General features: G+C 41.5%; 1 protein-coding gene across 1 annotated transcript in view; it reads right to left on the bottom strand.

The window, feature by feature from the left end:
- Positions 1 to 5,468: 5,468 nt before the first annotated feature.
- The window catches only part of NDFIP1 (Nedd4 family interacting protein 1), a 71,660-nt gene continuing 57,098 nt past the window's right edge, over positions 5,469 to 20,030 (bottom strand). Inside the window, exons 5-8 of the mRNA XM_077473132.1 lie at positions 19,561 to 19,685; positions 17,842 to 17,908; positions 14,816 to 14,921; positions 5,469 to 9,464 (exon numbers count right to left, since the gene is read on the bottom strand). Coding sequence (XP_077329258.1) covers positions 14,818 to 14,921; positions 17,842 to 17,908; positions 19,561 to 19,685 — 296 coding nt within the window. The 3' untranslated portion in view covers positions 5,469 to 9,464; positions 14,816 to 14,817. The remainder of the gene's footprint in view (positions 9,465 to 14,815; positions 14,922 to 17,841; positions 17,909 to 19,560; positions 19,686 to 20,030) is intronic.

The following is a 20,030-nucleotide window of genomic DNA, read 5'->3' on the forward strand; positions in this document are numbered from 1 at the left end:
TTCAGGTATGGCGATCCTCTAGGGCAGCCCTCCTAAAGCAATCAAGCGTTTCCCCACACACCCCACTTTGGGGTAATCTCAGGCTCCCTCACCTCTCTGCAGTCCCAGAACCGGCAAGTTGGGCCAAGAAGCGAATCACCACACAAAAACATGTGATGCCATGGGATGTCGTACTCTTGTTCCAAGAGCTGCAACTAACCCACAACCTGCCAAGGGCCTTTCTCTTCAGGTACTGGCAGCTTCAGCATACCCTTAGGGCTCAACTCAAGCCTGACTCAATCGAGCACCTCCTGATCTCGGGGGTGCTGGAAAAACCCATCCTCCTTATATCTCTATGAAGTTAAAAGTGACAGATCCATGGCCAAATGGAAGGTTGATATCCCTTCTCTGGGAGGAGTGTCTAACTACATTTATTCCGTCCATGATCACAGCTAAAGACAGATTAATACAATTAAATTTTTTTACGTAGAGCCTACTACACGCCTCAAAGGGTAGCGAGTATATACCCTGGAATTAGCCCCAATTGCACTAGATGTGAACTTGAAACGGGAACTTTTTTCATACGGTTTGGTCCGGTCCCAAACTACGCCCGTTCTGGAGAGCGGTGGCAGATACTTTGGGGACGGTTTGTGGAGTTACAATACCATTGGAACCCCTAACCCTGCTCCTGAGTCATCTGGAAGATATAAAAGGGGATCAATATGTTAAGTTGTGTCTAATCTATTCATTATTCTGTGCTCGAAGAGAAATACTCCTTAAAGCGGGATTCCACCCTAAAGTGGAACCTCCGCTGATCGGAACCCCCTCCGGTGTCACAATTGACACCTTTCAGGGGGGAGGGGGGTGGAGATACCTGTCAAAGACAGGTATTTTCACCCACTTCCGGGCATAGACTCCCACGGGAGTCTACGCCATTTCCTGCCCTGCCGCGCTGTCTGCTGGGACACACACGGGTCCCAGTGACAGCGCGGAGATCTCCTATTGCGCGGCTCGCGCATGCGCAGTAGAGAACCGGGAAGTGAAGCCGATTCGCTTTACTTCCTGATTCCCTCACCTCGAATGGCGGCGACAGCAGCCGAGGCCCGAGCGGTCGATCGGCCTCGGCATCGCTGGAACCAGGGACAGGTGAGTGTCCATTTATTAAAAGTCAGCAGCTGTAGTATTTATAGCTGCTGGCTTTTAATATTTTGTTTTTGGGCGGAATCCCTCTTTAAGTGGAAGCAAAAAGAGGCCCCATCCAAGGAAACACGGTAAAAAGCAATAAATATTGTGTTACCACTTTATCACCTCACTTACGAGAGGAAATTGTAGAAATTGTCCACAGAAATATGATCAAGTATGGTCAAACTGGGTAGACGCATATGGCTGACTCCCCCTCCCCCCCCCGCTTTCTCAGGTGAAAGTCAGCATAGCAGAACCACTCCTATCTGCAAAAAAGCCAGAGGCTGTTCCCTCCTCTAGTTCTCAGGGTCATGTCCTGTTCAATTGTGACCAGGGGGTGGAACGTTCCTTCCCCTGCCCCCAACCCCCCCCCCCCCCCCCGCCACCCACTGGGCCGGTTGGCCCACCTGCTCCCACCTACCTATAGTCTCATTATGATCACTCCTAAATGTCGCACTTAGGTTATTATAATAGAATCCTGCGTTATGAAACTGCTGTATCCTGAAAAATATCTTGATAGCATGGAAAACCCTTTACACATGCAATATTGATGTCATGTATTTGAGTATCTATTGTCAGAGCCTCTGTATGATACGTGTTGTGTTTGTACGGTCTAGTTTGTCAATACAATAAAAACGTATCTGTTAAAAAATAAAAAAAAAAGGATCTTACCTAGGACCTGATCCAAACTGACAGTGTGCATATTAGGCAACCGAACACTCAAGTACCCAGCACTGCATCACTTAAAAGTCACAGGTTCCCCTATATCTGGAAGTACCAGGGGACAAACCAGGTGACAAAACGAAAGTGCCAAGTACTTTCCTTTTGTTATCTTATTGTGTTTACGTGTATCTTGTAAAACTGAGCTACAGCATTTTTTTAGTTGTACTAGTGTAGATTTAGCTTTAGCACGGTATTTATTTTTCTTTTTGATCTATTGTTACTTGGACAAACCAGGTGGCCAGGATGCGCAGGGAAAGTAAGTACCAGAAACAGTACAGTTAAACGTTAAACTATTTAAAATGAGGAGATGATATTTAATGATTTTGAGTCCTCAGCTTGTTAACCACTTCAATACAGGGCACTTTCGCCCCCTTCCTTCCCAGCCCAATTTTCAGCTTTCATCGCTCTAGCGCTTTCAGTGACAATTGCGCGGTCATGCTACACTGTACCAAAATGAAATTTTTATCATTTTGTTCGCATAAATAGAGCTTTATTTTGGTGGTATTTATTCACGACTCCGTTTTTTATTTTTTGCGATCTAAGCGCAAAAAAAGCGGAAATTTGGAAAAAAAAAAACAATATTTTCTTTTTTCTATTTTAAAAGAAGTCCAATAAAATCGAATTTTGTCATAAATTTAAGCCAAAATGTATTCTGCTACATGTTTTTGGTAAAAAAAACTCTGTTAAGTGTATAATAATTGGTTTGTGTGATCACGGACATATGTATGCAAATGATCATGTACATATGTGTGCAGGTGATCACGTACATATGTGTGCAGATAATCATTGGGACATGTGATTTTAGTGGGAGATATGTGGGGGACATGTTTTTATTATTAGGGACATGTGTTTTTATTATTTGGGGACATGTATGTTTTGGGGACATATGTGGGGACATTGTGTTTATACTGTGTGGTGTGTTGTGTGTTTACACTATGCTGGTGATCAGTGAGTAAAAAGCTGTAAAAAACAGCTCATACTCACTGATCATCAGCCGGCTGCAGCGATCTGCTCTCCTCTCCTCAGCGATGACTTCTGTGTGAGGAGAGGAGGAGCCGATTGCCTAGCAACCGGCTGTTTGTTTACATCACATGACGGCCGTGATTGGACACGGCCGTCATGTGATCAGGAGGGCCAATCACAGAGCCCTCCTGCCGATCTGAGATGTGCCGTGTCCGGGTGACATGAGCACATCGGGATCGCGCCGCTGCGCGGACACGCGCGATCCCGCTCCTTCTGAAGGACGTTCCTGAACGGCCTATCAGAAGTAGATGGCTCCCACCCAGTCGTATATGTGCATTGGCCGGGTGGGAAGTGGTTAAAGTAAATGTCATGCCTAACTCTAACTAGTTTTTGTTTGTTTTTTTGTTACACAGGTTAGTCAACATAGGTAGTTGGGGGGGTAGGAGATATTTTTAAACATAGCGTTAGGCAGGAACTCCAATTTAATTTCTGTAATAAAACAGATTTGTAGCTAAAGCCTTAGCCATCATAGGAAATTAGTGTGCTGAGAAAGGCCACTTGTTAGGGAAGGTGCTGCTGTATATCTTTGCAAAACTAAATAGTTTGCAACTAAAGTACGAGCTATGACAGCACCTTCAATGACAACCAGTCTGAAATTTTGAATCAGGAATCTGGGTTCACATGGAATCATTTACGAGGCACCCTGCCCTCTTTTCCTGAAAAAAAGAGTTTTTCCTTTTGAATACAAGATGTACAGTCCCTTGAAAAAGTACTGTATTCATACCCCTTGAAATTTTCCACATTTTGTCATGTTACAACCAAAAACGTAAATGTATTTTATTCGGATTGTACGTGATAGACCAACAAAAAAGTGGAAATAAAATGATCAATGGTTTTCAATATTTTTTACAAATAAATAACTGAAAAGTGTGGTGTGCATTTGTATTCAGCCCCCTTTACTCTGATACCCCTAACTCAATTCTAGTGGAACCAATTAAGTTCAGAAGTCACCTAACTCGTGAATAGAGTCTGCCTGTGTGTAATTTAATCTCGGTATAAATATGGCTGTTCTGTGGAGCCCTTAGAGGTTTGTTAGAGAACTTTAGTGAACAAATAGCATCATGAAGGCCAATGAACACACCAGACAGGTCAGGGATAAAGTTGTGGAGACATTTAACGCAGGGTCAGGTTATAAAAAAAATATTCCAAGCTTTGAACATTTCATGGAGCACTGTTTAATCCGTCATCCGAAAATGGAAAGAGTATGGCACAACTGCAAACCTACCAAGACACGGCCGTCCACCTAAACTGACAGGCTAGGCATAGAGAGCATTAATCAGAGAAGCAGCCAAAAGGCCCATGGTAACTTTGGAACAGCTGTAGAGATCCAAAGCACAGGTGGGAGAATCTGTCTATAGGATAACTATTAGTCGTGCACTCCACAAATCTGGTCTTTATGAAAGAATGGCAAGAAGAAAGCCATTGTTGAAAGAAAGCCATAAGTCCCATTTGCAGTTTGCGAGAAGCCATGTTGGGGGGACACAAACATGTGGAAGGAGGTGCGCCGGTCAGATGAGACCAAAATTTAACTTTTTACCTAAAAGCAAAAACGCTATGTGGAGGAAAACTAACACTGTACATCACCCTGAACACACCCTCCCCACCGTGAAACATGGTGGTGGCAGCATCATATTGTGGGGATGGTTTTCTTCAGCAGGGACAGGAAAGCTGGTCAGAGTTGGATGGATGGATGGAGCCAAATACAGGGTAATCTTAGAAGAAAACCTGTTGCAAAAGACTTGAGACTGGGGCAGAGATTCACCTTCCAGGAGGATAATGACAGTAAACATACAGCCAGTGCTACAATGGAATGGTTTGGATCAAAGCATATTCATATGTTAGAATGGCCCAGTCAAAGGCCAGACCTAAATCCAATTGAGAATGTGTGGCAAGACTTGAAAATTGCTGTTCACAGACGCTTTCCATCCAGTCTGACAGAGCTTTAGCTATTTTTCAAAGAATGGGCAAAATTGTCACTCCCTAGAGATGCAAAGCTGGTAGAGACCAAAAAGGCTTGCAGTTGTAATTGCAGTGAAAGGTGGTTCTACAAAGTACTGACACGGGGGTGGGGGCTGAACACAAACGAACGTCACACTTTTCAAATATTTATTTGTAAAAAAAAATAAAAATTTAAAACCATTTATCATTTTCCCTTCATTTCACAATGTGCCACTTTGTTTTGGTCTATCACATAAAATCCCAATAAAATACATTTACGTTTTTGGTTGTAACATGACAAAATGTGAAAAATTTCAAGGGGTATGAACACTCTTTCAAGGTACTAACTTTTTCAACAATTTACAATCATCCATATTAAAGGCTAATCTCTTAGATTGTAAGCTCCAATGAAATAATTTTTCTTGTACCAAATTTTATTGTAACTGTATTGTCTGCCTTCATTTTGTAAAGCGCCGCGCAAACTTTTAGCGCTATATAAATCCTGTAGAATAATAATAATAAAAGAGGTACCTATGATTGTATTTCACAAAACAATCACTAGGTGGCAGAATATCTCCATGGTCATACATACTAAACATGCAGTAAAAAGTGTACTCTCTGGATTGCTACATAAGTGACATTTATTAATGTTCGGCTATATTTACATTTTTAACATAGTAAAACTGTAAAGTGAACTGCCAGTCGGCAAGTAAAGGTGCATATCAGTCTACACAAAATGCAAAGATTCTGCTTACACAGTTGAAAAGCACAAGAAAGTACACATTTTATGGACCCACCCAAACCACAGCAGACAACCCACCCCATGTTTACAGTAAATAAAAAGAGAAAAAAAAATACAATTTCATTTTTTCCAGGTTAACAGACCAGATAGAGTTCCAATGTGCAGGTTGAAGTAGTTAAGCCCAGGGACAGCAGAATGTGCAGTGAAAAGGGTGTTACACAGTACCTGACAATCATTTCTGTGCAATGCTGTGCACCCTGGATAGCCACCTGTATTGATCAGAGGAGACATACACAAAATGTCACTAATTCTCATCTTTTGGATGGTGGAAAAGGCTACAAAGTTGATATATGAAGGTAAAGGAACCTCTGCTAAACAACATATAAATAAATAAAAACCTCCCTAAAGAGGGAGTTCCTGTTTACAGTTGTATTGTTCCCTACTATTGATTCTCACAACAGTAGGCCCATATTTTAGCTTTACTCCACTGTCACCTGCCATAGTGAAATCCAATATTTTGATGTGACCGTTTGGATATGCTTTTGAATATTCAGACTCGACTTAATAGTGACAGACTCTACTTAGAGTAAGACTCCTGATGTATGTTGCGTGCAGGGACCCTTCTGGGTTGTTACACAGAGGGGTGAGGTGTAAATCTCAGTTTTTTAAACTGAATATATCTCTTTTAGGTCTATACATCCACAGAACAGAATACACCCAAGCCATAATCCGGCAGCATGCTAACTAAAGTTTACCAAGCATCAGTTTATGAAGACCATGCCCTGGAATCATTTCCAATGATTATACCGCAAAAAGATTAAGGGCCAGTTCACATCAGACGTAGTTCCTTTCAGTTCCGTACGCTTTTTTTCTGCACTAAAAATGCATGCAGTGTTTTCCATGTATTCCAATGGCTTTAGTTCACACCATGCAGTCAGTTTACGGTCAGTGTTTGGTGCAGAAACTAACCAGAAACTGCATGGTGTGAACTAGAGACATTGGAATACACGGAACACACTGTGCATGCATGTTTAGTGCAGAAAAAAGGGCACGGAACTGCATCTGGTGTGAACTAGCACTGAAAGTGAAATATCACAGAAGCCAATTTGACTGGCACTTCAGGATTCGTTTTTTTTTTTTTTTTTTTACTACTCTGCAGCTGAGAAAGGAAATACATTGATTACTAAATACCTACCCCGCATGGAAAGGAATAATTTTAATGCATGCTTAAATATTAATCAAGGTAATAATAATATTACTGCTGTCCATTAAACTATAGAGTGACTCTACCCAAATCAGGACTTAATTGTGGTCTAGGACCCCTGCTGGGAGATTGTGCCATGCACACGTCTACTGCAGCTTTGATTCCGTGAACTTGGCCTTTTAGTCAAAATTGTCAAATTTCTGTTGAGTAGATCCTTAAATATTTTACAGCAATAACAACCCTCTACTGTCATAATAATACACTATGTCTGTCTATACCTGTGTTTATCAACTCCAGTACTCAAGGCACCCCACAGCAGATCATGTTTTCAGGCTTTCCATTATTTTGCACAGGTGATTTGATCAGTTTCACTGTCTTGGTAATTACCACAGCCATTTCATCTGAGGGAAATCCTGAAAATATGACCTGTTGAGGCGCCTCGAGGATTGGAGTTGAGAAACACCGTTGTGTATACAATCATGGTGCACACAATTTGCATCTAGCTGAGATTAGAGGTGCAACATCAGTCTATAAACGGAAATACTTCTTAGCAAGTCCTATGGAAAACAGGACACTAATAAAACCTTCATTTGGCCACTTCAGGGGGAATCTACTGATTTCCCAATCCTAAAAGCTGAAGATGGACTCCATCAAAAAAAACTGCGTGAAAATAAGTGGAGGTGTATCACAAACAAGCAAATCGTTTCCCAGCTGGCGTCTCTTCATATCAAGGGAAAAAAATGATATCATGCTATGTATAACTGCCATTCTTTTTTCCTATGTAACTGATGTAGCGCGTTTACAAAAAAAAAAACATCAATTATCCACAGGAAAAGGTTTAATGATGTGGTGCAAGGAGCAATGCATGGGGTTTGTTACACTAGAGCAGTGGTCTCCAAACTGCGGCCCTTTAGACATTGTTTTTCCTTCTAACAGTGCGACATAGTTCGTGCCACTGAAACCAACAATGAGACACTATTTTTCTCACTGACACCAATGATGGGGCACAATATTCCTCCCACTGGCACCAGTGATGGGACACTATTCATCCCACTGATACGAATGATGGGGCACAATATTCCTCCCACTGGCACCAGTGATGGGACACTATTCATCCCACTGGTACGAATGATGGGGCACTATTCCTCCCACTAACACAAGTGATAGGACATGATTCCTCCCACTGACACAAATGATATAAGCACTATTCCTTGCACTGACATCAGTGATGGGACACTATTCCTTCCACTGACACCAATGGTGGGACACTATTCCTCCCCCTGATCACAAAGAGGAGACATTGTTTACTCCCACCGACACCAGAACATTTTGTACTCCCACTGGCCCCCCTAAAATTTTAAGAATACTAAACTGGCCCTTTGTTTAGAAAGTTTAGAGACCCCTGCACTAGAGTAGTCTCCCCTAATAATTCTATATAGCAGATCCAGTGTCACATTACAATCACCAATGTTATCTTCCAGTTAATTGGACAGGAATATTTATCTTGTCCCGTAATTGCAGCATTTAGTGAATGTACGCATGGGTGCAGTCAGATACAAATAACATACACTGGTTATTTTTCAACAGTGAAATCCTAGAACACAATTTTTTTAGTTTTGGATTTAATGATAAGAGGTTAGAATCCCGTCAGGTTTTTGTTGCTGTTTATGTCCCCATTAAGGTGATCTACCCTCTCCAATTGTCTTGGAGATCATTGTCATAAGGAGTGAAAGTAAGGAAAAATCCAAAGTTTTAAGCTGTCACCAGAACATCAATAGAAGAGAAATCTTCTAAACGAAAATTGTTCCCATGACAATTAAGTGGGCGTTTCCCCTTGATGTTGGATAGATTTTTTTTGTCACTTCCCATTGTGTGCACAGGAAATGAAGTAAAATCTCCCAAATGTGACACAGATGGCAAAAACAAATTATAGGGATTTTAGCAATTACAAAATGAACAAAAAAACAAAACAAAAAAAAACATTTTGGTAATAGATATGCTTTTACGAGTTACTGCCTTATTCTAAGTAAATATAAATGCATTTATTACATTTCTTTTACTGTGTCATAATTCATATACTCAGAAATTTCAAACAAATCTCTCTTATGAGAGACAACCATTTATAATCTACAGATGGGTAACAGAAACAGTAGCAAAAAAAAAAAAAATTAACGTATGAAGCTTCGACAAACTCTTTCCCAAAGCTGAACACAATACGATACACAAAAACATCTGTGCGGCAGTCAAATGAAGAGATCGGGATAACAGAATGAAATGACAGTGCCCTCTTCTGGCATAAAGAGTGCAGTTCAATGTTCTTGGTTTTGTTTTACTAACAATATATAAGGCTTTATTAGTACTTCACAAACTTGATTGCGATAGCTTTGATTTAAACAGTAGCCACTAATGATTCCAGAATAATAATAAAACATATTTATGCAAGTACTATTTAAATTTTACACCTAAAAACAAAGAAATGCTTATTTTCTTCTTCAACTTTGTTTTTCTTTTTTTGTCTGCTTCTTTATGACTTTTGTTTAATTTCTAAATGAAGCAGGTATTTTTTATTTTCCCTTCGGTGTTTGAAATTTTGAGTCTCTTCCTGCAGGTGTCCATGCAGTCTGTCCATATGTTCAGGAGTTTTGCAGAGGCAGGAAGGCAGGGACCAAACAACTGAAAAAAAGGCAGATAATAAAAGACAATTGAAGAGCCAACATACTGAATGTCTAAATACCCTATATACACGGACATAAGAAAAGTCACATTTTATAGCAGTACAAATTTGCAAGTCAACAGCCTTTGACAGTTGTGCTAAACTCTCTTAGTTGTCTAGCCATGACCAAGCATGCCAAAGTTTGTTCATTTTTAGTGTAGGTAGATTTAAATGTGTAAATGTTGTGTTTCTGTGCCAATTAGGTAAGGGCAAGCTTTTAGATGTCAACTTAGCATTAAGGAGTAGGTTATGGACTAATTTATGTTTAGGCTAAAGAACAAGGGTTAATTGGGTTTAGGTCAAAAGTTAAATTGGGCAAGATAGTGTTTATCTGTTAGCATTAGGTTAATAAATGTTAGATTGGGTGTATAATGTTTAAAGAAACCCTGTCAGGAGTTTAAAGAAGTGAAAATGACAGATACCTGTAAGGAGAAGAAGTATTTTCCCGCACACCTCTGGCAGCCTTTTACTCCTAATTTACTTCAATTCCAATGCAACAGCCTCCATCAGTGTCTTCATCATTCACTTCTTCTAGTGTCGGTTGCTTCTTTTCCCCTGGGGTGCTTCCATTCTCTGAACCCTACTTTATTCCAGAACACAGCGCTGACTTAGGGGTCAAAAGAAGGAACCGCAGCACATGTGAGGGACACACCCAGAAGTGTTGAATGCGTAAGAAACCAATGGAGGCTGCAGCACTGAAACACAGAGGAGGTAGGCCCTAACAGAAAGGTAGGTGTAATATCCCTTTTCTTACAGAAAGCTGCATTTTAATTTCTTTAGAGACCTGACAGGGTTTAACAAATGCATGACAAAATGTCCATCTCCTGGCCCCAATAATATTACTTATAAGGCCTTATACTTGGGTGCTTTCATAAGCCTAGCCAGGACCTCTGCAGCACATATGCTGACCAATAAGCATAACACAGGCAGTTCACCACCACATATACCTATTGGGCTTAGACTTTGTAATTTCACCTTATAGTAGTTCCCTGTTATCAACTATTACAGCCAATATTAGCAATATGGCCAGGCAATGGGAATTTGTCTGACGCTTTAAAGTTAATACTTAGTTGATCATAACATATAAACATTCAGGGTTAATGCAAAGATTAAAGGAGCAACAAAAAACTGGCCACTGCCCACACCTATAACTGGCCTTCACAGTGAGGAGCCCATGGAGGGCATATCCATAAAAAACAAAGACAATTCCATAGCTCAACTCACCAACCAGTCTGCTGACCAACCAAATTTACCTGTATAACCATCTGTTAAATGCAGGGGTTTAGTTAACACACATTTGCAAACGCATGTGAAAGCTGCAAGGCCTCGTCACGGCACCCTGTGTTGCTTGCAGTTCTAACACTACAAATTTATAAGTGTCTCCACAGTGGAAGCACATGCATGGAATGGATAGATGTGGGACAGGTGAGCCTGGAGACTACCCAAGCCCCCTAAAAAAAGTCTACAGGCTCACCTGTCTCACCCCCCCCCCCCCCGTCTACCCATTTAGTTTTTTGTTACTGTTTGTATATATGGTCCGGGGACACACTGGGCACCTTGGCTGCCATTGTGCTCTTACTGGGTGTCCAGTGTGCTCCTGTTCCTTTAAGGGGGCTTTGGCAGTCTCCAGGCTCACCTGTCCCACATTTATCCATTCCATGCATGTGCTTCCACTGTGGAGACACTTATAAATTTGTAGTGTTAGGACTGCAAGCAACGCAGGGTGCCGTGACGAGGCCTTGCAGCTTTCACATGCATTTGCAAATGTGTGCTAACTAAACCCCTGCTTTTAACAGACGGTTATACAGGTAAATTTGGTTGGTCAGCAGACTGGTTGGTGAGTTGAGCTATGGAATTGTCTTTGTTTTTTAAAGACTGAAAGAGTTGTCAAAGGCAGAAGGTTTTTTTTATCTGCATTCTAAGCTTTAAGATAAAAAAAACATCTGTGTGCAGCAGCCTTCCAGCACCCCCTAATACCCGAGCCCCCATCTCTATCCAGCGATGTCTACCAGTCCCTCGGCCATCCAGGACTCTCCCCCCGATTAACTGAAACACAGCAGTAGCGCCACTGGTTCCCGCGGCTGTCAATAAAAGTCAGCTAGCCAATCAGGAGAGCGAGGGGGATGGGTTGAATGGCAGCACCGTGTCGGAATGGACACAGGGAGATGTGCCTCGGCTCGGGTGCCCCCATAGCAAGCTGCTTGCTGTGGGGCACTCATAGGAGGGAGGGGCTAGGAGCAGTGAAGAGGGACCCGAAAAGGAGGATCCAGGCTGCCCTGTGCAAATCTACTGCACAGAGCATGGAAGTATAACATGTTTGTTATTTTTATAGAAAAAAGCCAGGTTTTAGCAGGTAGGCTAAGTGTAGGCTTTAATTGTTAGGAATAATTTGAAGGTCAAATCCATTGTTATTGACAGTGTATCTGATTTCCCACCAAAAGTCCCACCCCATCAAAAGGTACTGCGGCCTGCTTACATAGCTCTTTTGGCAAAATAATTTGCCTGGATTGCTAAACCTGGACTGCTACTGCCCAATACAAATGAATATAGAGTCATATTTAGATTTAATCTATTTGTATTCCATGAGACAATTTAGAAAGGTTTTTACATTGTGTTGAAGTACAATGCAAAGATCCTTCTTCAGCTCTCAAAGATTTTTTTATTTAACCCCCCTAATGGTATTCCCGAGTGTGGCTCGGGGTGAAAATTCAGAACCAAAAGCGGTAACCCTGAGCCAGACTCAGGATCGCATTGCAGGATCCAGGAAGAGTATGCTTACCTTATCCCCTTGATCCAGCGATGTCCCCCCACAGTGCGAGCGTCTCATCCTCTGCTCGATCTATCATGTAGCCGAGCTACGTTCCCTGCGAGCGCTGCAATGCACGGGGATGGAGAACGGTGCCAAATTCAAAAAGTGAAACACACACATTACATACAGTATAATGTAATCTTACAGATAACATTACTGTATGTAATTATTTCACCTCCCTTTTGTCCCTAGAGGTCTGTCCAGTGTCCTGCATGCAGTTTTATATTATAAAAACTGATCTTTCTGCCTGGAAACTGGAGATTGTCCATAGCAACCAAAACTGTCCCTTTACATTAAAAGTGGTTTTAGACCAGCTAGAAAACAGCGATAATAAATTAGAATCACTTGCAGAATAAAGCGATAGTGATTTGTGGGGAGATCCGTCATCTAATACTGAAAAGTAATGACAGTGACAATTCTGCAACTGAGCAAATTTCAGTGTTTTTGATTTGACTAAATTATTGAATCATTTTTATTATTATTATTTGGTATAATTATTTATAGTTTTTTATTATATTTCAAATTTATGATTTTGTTTTTCAAATTTTATCATACCCGGGATGTCTACTAGACTCTGGTTTGGACAGATTTAAAGAGGAGTTCCCCTTAAAAAAAAAAAAAATATATATATATATATATATATATATATATATATATATATATATATAAAACATGTGCCAGGGTCCAGCGATGCGAGGAAACAAAGCCCCGTTCCCCCCCCCCCCCCCCCCCCCCCTCCGCTCGGCGGCATTGCAACTGTGGGCACCCGGCTGTAGCTTCACAGCCGGGGCACCCACTGCGCATGCACGAGCGGCACCACGCGCCATGATTGGCCGCGCAGTCATCTGGGACCTGTCATGTGTCCCAGATGACTGACAGGAGGGAGGGGGCAGAGCTGAGCACTTCCTGCGCCGAAGGGAAGTGACATCAGGAACCCTGGCACTGAATCAGGCAGACTACGAGGGACCCCCTAGCAACAGGCATTTAGAGGAGAGTTAAAAAAAAATTCAAAATGTTTTTTTTTTGTTTGTTTTTTTTAGGAATTGTAATCATTTTTATTTTTATTTTGTGTGGAACACCACTTTAAAGCGGAGGTCCACCCTAAAGTGGACCTTCCGCTCATTGGAACCCTCCCCCCCTCCGGCGCCACAATTGGCACCTTTCAGGGGGAGGGGGTGCGGGTACCTGTACAGTACAGGTATCTGCACCCACTCCCGGCGTAGATTCTGCAGAAGGTACGCCCCTTTCCGCAGAATCTACCCCCCTTTCTGAAGGTCCCCCTCTGCCTGCTGGGAAACCCCTGGATCCCAGAGACAGCGGGGACCATCCTACTCGCGCATGCGCAGTAGGGAACCGGGAAATGAAGCCGAAAGGCTCCACTTCCTGATTCCCATACCCAAGATGGCGACGGCAGCACCTGAGAGACGATCGAGAGATCGGCTTCGGGTGCCGACATCGCAGGCGCGCTGGGCGGGTAAGTGTCATCATTTTAAAAGTCAGCAGCTGCAGTATTTGTAGCTGCTGGCTTTTAAAAAAAAAAAAAAACGGCGGACTCCCGCTTTAAGTGAGTTATTCCTAAGAATTACAGGCCTACAATATAAAAACGCCAAATTTCCATGCAAAATAATTGTACCGCTTTCAGCGCCTAAAATCCGACATAATCATACCGCCAGGGAGGTTAAGGGTAAAAAGCACCATTTCCTGTTCACTGCTTTAAGTGTTGTAAGTAGATCTCTGTCCATGAAAATGAGCCAAAGTACAAATTGCACTGTGAGTACCATCATTCCACTAAGACCCCTTTCACACTGGAGCATTTTGCAGGCGCTATAGCGTTAAAAATATCGCCTGCAAACCACCCCAAAACAGCTGCTCCATGCACTCCAGTGTGAAAGCCCGAGGGCTTTTACACTGGAGCAGTGCGCTGGCAGGTTGTCAGAAAAAGTCCTGCCAGAAGTTTCTTTGGAGCGGTGAACTCGCTGCTCCCCCACCGCTGCTCCCCATTGAAAGCAATGGGCCAGCGCTGCGATACTGCCTGCGTTTTGCGGGCGGATTTAACCCCTTTTTGGCTGCTAGCAGGGGGTTAAAACTGCCCCACTAGCAGCCGAATAGCAATGCTAAAACGACAGTTAAACGGTGCTAAAAAAAGCGCTGCTTTACAGCGGACGCCCGGAGCGGCTCGTGTGAAAGGAGTCTTAGACAATTCCCCAAACTAGTTCACTGTTTTCACAAGACTATACATTTTTCGATTTTTAGCATTATGGGCCTTCCCATAGACATAAGATTGTTGCCCGATTCAGGTATTATTTCACGTTTATGGAAACCTGTATTCATTTTTATGTAATGTAGATATATAATAAATTGTAACTATGTTTACTGTACTGAAAATTAGATGTAAAAGGTACACAGTCCTCCTCACAGATAAAGAAGTTCTACTAACTACTCATGTAGCGATGCTGTACTAAAAGTCCAAGTATAACATTTGATGATAAATCCATATCTTACCTTTAATAAATAAAAAGAACCCTGGTTCTTGGGAGAGAGGAAAAGTTGTCTGGCAGCTTTCGAACCTTTGCGTAATTAATGAATCCTCTGAGAAACAGAAGGAATCCTAGAAAAATAAATAATATATAAGAACTCACACACAACTGTCCTAATGGCTACCGTCAGCTGTCAGATCTCCTATACAGGGGAACAGACCCAACACCAAGAGCATTTCAGTAAGGTCAGACATGCTCTTGTAAGGGTAATAGAACTCTTATAAAAGACTTGTCTTCAGAGTACAGTAAAACCTTGGATTGCAAGCATAAGTCTTTCCAGAAACATGCTTGTAATCCAAAGCACTTGTATATTAAAGCAAATTTCCCCATAGGAAACAATGGAAACTCAGATGATTCGTTTGCACAAACATTTATTCATAGGTCCTTCAGTTTATAGTCCATATAACAAGATTATAGCAATGTGATAGGTTGTGTAACCATAAAATGTCCATCCACAAATGGCAGCCTCCACAAGGGGATTATAAGCAAAATCCAGCAGGAGCTACAGAGTATAAAAGTAGAGAGAGGTGCTTCTAAGTGTAGCAATATGTTGCTAAATGTTGCACCTTCATTAAATGGAACCATATTGCTACACTTAGAGACACCTCTCTTCTCTTATATACTCAGTTGTGACATGACGCTAATTGTATATCAAGTCAAAATTTATTTAAAAATGTTGCTTGTCTTGCAAAACACTCTCAAACCAAGGTTTTACTGTAATGTCAGCCGTCAAATGTTTTGTTTCTGAAAATACTAGCCGTTTGGCTTTTTATGCCAACAAAGTAGCTGCAGTACTTTCATTACTTCTGTAAAGCTTTGTGTACTTTACTGAAGTCAGTAAAGCACTCTTCAGCTCCAGTTTAGGTTGTTACCCTGGGTTCACACTAGTGCGATGCGGTAACAGCGCGATTCCAGCACCGGTTCCCACATCGCTCCTCTCCGGCAGGCAGTTCACACTGCCTTGTGCGAACCACTGTGGGTGTCATTAACCAGAAGTTAAACAAGCATCTCCCTGTTCTTCCTAGTGACAGTGTCACTGATCTCTGCTCCCTGTGATCGGGAGCAGAGATCAGTGACGTGTCACACGTAGCCACCCCCCCCCCCCCCCCCCCCCGCAGTTAGAATCACTCCCCAGGACATACTTAACCCTTACACTGCCCCCTAGTGGTTAACTCCTTCACTGCCGGTGTCATTTACATAGGAATCAGTGCATTTGTATAGCACTGATTGCTGTATAAATGACAATAGTCCCACAAATGTGTCAAAAATGTCTGATGTGTCCGCCATAATGTTGCAGTCACGATAAAAATCCCTGATTGTGCTGTAAAACTATCCCCTATTTTGTAAACGCTATAACTTTTGCGCAAATCAATCAATAAAATGCTTATTGCAATTTTTATTTTTTTTTACCAAAAATACGTAGAAGAATGCGTATCGGCCTAAACTGATGAAAAAAAGATTTTTTTAATATATTTTTGGGGGATATTTATTATAGCAAAATGTAAAAAATAATGTGTTTTTTTCAAAATTGACGCTCCTTTCTGTTTATAGAGCAAAAAATAAAAACCACAGGGGTGATCAAATACCACAAAAAGAAAGCTCTATTTGTGGGAAAAAAAGGACACCAATTTTGTTTGGGATCCACGTCGCACGACCGCGCAATTGTCAGTTAAAGCGACGCAGTGCTGAATCGCAAAAAGTGCTCTGGTCAGGAAGGGGGTAAAATCTCCGGGGCTGCTGAGGCGGTTAAAAAAAAACGTTTTTTTAAAAAATAATTGATTTTTATCCACCCTGAACTCCAGACACGCACTGTGGTTCCCCCCCACTGGCTGCTACATCAATACAGTGCATAGCAGTTGCACACAGGCTGGTGGGTGAAACTACAGGTTGCAGTAGGGAACACAGGCATCCAGCACAACACAAAGTGTATCGGATGTGAAGATTCTGCTGGTGGTTTTGATGTGCAAGACTGCAAAGATTCCACAAAAGAGCAGTGACGTAGGCAAGTATAATTGGTTTCTTTTTGCAGGGTTACATTTTTAATTTTTTTAATGCATTACAGGAGCAATATGACCATTGCTACCATTGTTTGCCTCAGCTTCAAAAAAGCTAGATCCCTGCTTTAAGCTATAACTAAAAGCAAAACTTTTTTTTTTTTTGTTTTGGATAGAGTGGAAAGGGATTAGAATGCTTGTCAGTTTTTATTTGGTCTGTGTCTGCTTTAGGGAGATTCAACCTCTCCATTTGTCCTGTGTACCATTATCATTGAAAGGTTGTCCCCAGAATAGTAATAGAGGGATAATCTTCCAAGACACTAGTTCTGGTGACCTGTGGGTACCCAAGAAATTCCCTTAATTTGCAGGGGTTTCCTCTCACTTCCGGTTTGGCTATGGAACAGGAAGTGAATGAAAATCTCCATAATGGGACACAGATGGTGGGGGAAAATATCTGACAGGGGTTCTAACCCTCCCTTGCTCTATTCAAAATGAAAACACAATGTTTTGCCTATAGATCAACTTTAATGCTGACCTGCTGGCTTCAATATTTTGAGGCCTCCAATCAGGAAGGACTTCTAACTTTTCTCTGACTTTGTTTTTTTTACATGTGTTCCGAGTCTCTGAATTCGCAAGTATTAAAGACAGTGGATAAGCATAACAGCTAGACAACAAGCATTTTTAGAACAAAAATTTGCTCTTCCATTAGAGGTGTGGGTCTGAACTGAAGAAAAGTAGATCTAGAACGCCAAGCAGCCGTACCTGACTGCAGGTTGCTTGGATTTCTAGTTTCCCTGCAACTAATCGCGCTGATGTGCCACAGTCAATTATATAATGTGTACGCTCTAGGTGCTGCATTTCTCTGGGGAAGGACTACAGCTGCCTAGGACTGACAGTGTCCAGATATTCATAATTTATTTTCTGCTTCCATTGCTTAAATCAAATGTAAAAGTATGAACATCTAAAATGTGGAGTGAATTATTTAAATTGTACTTACCCAATACCAAAAACACCCACCACAGCCAGTACTGGCCATCGAAATATCCAGGAAAGTAAGTGGAAAACTGTATATAAAACAGGAAAGTGGCTCATTTATTGGCAGTAATGCTAACAAACAACATTTCAGTCTACATGGGCCTACTTTTCTAACCCAGTAAAGAAGAATATTAAAGTTCTAGCTTCTACCACAATGATTCTGTGGCATTCCAAAAGACATTATGATTTAGCACCACAATAAATGGTCAGCTTTAAAACAATAAAAATGGTATCCTGCAATTTGCATTCCTAACATTAGAGGGCAGACCAGACCACATAAAAAAAAAAAAAGAGCTGTCAAATATCAAATTATAATCCTGCATCCAATCTCTCTCTATGGAGCCGCCTTCTGACAGCAGTAATTGTAAGCCTTTCTTTTGACTTCTCACCCTTTGGCAGTTTAAAAAGGAACTCTACCCCATCTCAAGTTTACAAAACAAATCTACATATCAGTCCTATCTTACTGCTAAGGCTTCAAGCATCCTTAACCCCAGCCCTTCTCTAAAGCCCAATTTACACTAGTAAATGGGGGTCGTTTGTTATTAGGGTTCCCTGCAATTGGCTGCGGATAGGAAGACCCACTGAAAGCAATAGGAGGCAGATAGCTCCCGCTGCTATTCGCATGTAATTGTTCATGGAGCGATTACCTGTGAATTATCAGCTCTGGACACATTACTTTCAGCGGGTCTTCTTACCTGCAGCCAATTGCAGAGAACCTTCGCTTGACCTCCCACAGCTAAATGCAAACAACCCCATTCATTTAGCCCCATGGGGCCTAAATCTTGCTGATGATTTCCTCCATCTTACGAGTAATAGTAAGAAAAGGTAAACAGCTATTTGCATTCCCATAGACTTGAATGCAAAAACTCTCCTGAAGCAAACCAAAGCCCATTGACACAGGCCTAAAGATATGTGGATTCTTTAGTTTGTTGTAATGTATATATGTAGAGAGATTAGGGGTTGCTTAGCTCACCTTATTCTCACCTCATAGTGTAAGTTAGAGCAAAAAAATTAAAAATCTGCTGTACATTTTGTCTCTGTAAAAAACACTGCAAATACAGAACAATACCTGTTCATCCTGCCAGAAATTCAGTGAGCCCCTAATTACTTGCCTCTGATTCACTGAACAGTGTTGGCCCTACTTGAATTATCCCCTACTGGAATACAAGAACACCCCCTTTATTCTATGGAAATTTAGAGAAGGGGAGGTGTTCTGTAGTCCAGCAGGGGAGCTATCCATTTGCCATGCAGAAAAGAATAGCTTTGTCAGTAATTACGAAGAAGCCTAAAAATTGAACAGCTCATCACCTCCTAAAGTTCAGTGTACACTAGAAACTTCAGCCCTGGTAAAAGATCTCAGTTTTACTAACATGTTAAATGTGTGTAACATGTTAGTGCTGCAGGTGCCCCCCCCAAACGATCCAGGGTGTGAAAGCAGACTGGGGTTCTCCTGGTGTCTGCTGCCAAAATTCAAAAAAAGTCATGGCCCACCCAGTGGCATCTATCATTCACAGCGTTCTGTGAATAGGAAACTACAACTGCCGACAGCCTTAGAGGTTGTCGGGTTGTGGTTCTCAGTGACCTACCATAGTGCTGTTGAGCTCTGTGGTAGTTCATTGAAAGTTCCTGTCAGTGTGTAAGAGCCCCCAATCTGTGGAAGAGTATTTTCAGTGAAACTTACTCGGACAATTAAGATCCACTTTATCAGGGACAGTCCAAATCCAGAAATGGCCCCATATCTGCCAGCAGCTGATGTGGTCAAGCAGAATGACAAGAAGAATCCAATCCAGTTAAAAAGGAATGCCACTGGAAAAAAAATATATTTTAAGTGTTAAACTTAATTAAATTAAAAATAAACATACTTTGTAGAATTTATTTACAGACTGAAAAGGAAAAACAAAACAAAAATAAAACCCACTCTTGATCAGTCAAACACATTATATTATAAAGTGCTGCACAAACTGATTAATAATAATAGCTGCACAGTGAATAGTACTCCAGTGACAGATTTATCTTTAGATATGTGCAACTTCCTTTTCTGTCAGTATTTGTTGGCTGTATGGTTTAATTACAGTTATAGATTATGTCACTTTGGGCGTCTTTGTAACCTGTAGAAAAGGCCCCGTTCCTGGTCATCAGCCACTATAAAAG

Source organism: Lithobates pipiens, unplaced genomic scaffold, assembly GCF_037356315.1.
Source record: "Lithobates pipiens isolate NorthernLeopardFrog02 unplaced genomic scaffold, aLitPip1_a1.2 Scaffold_8, whole genome shotgun sequence".
Classification (NCBI taxonomy): domain Eukaryota; kingdom Metazoa; phylum Chordata; class Amphibia; order Anura; family Ranidae; genus Lithobates; species Lithobates pipiens.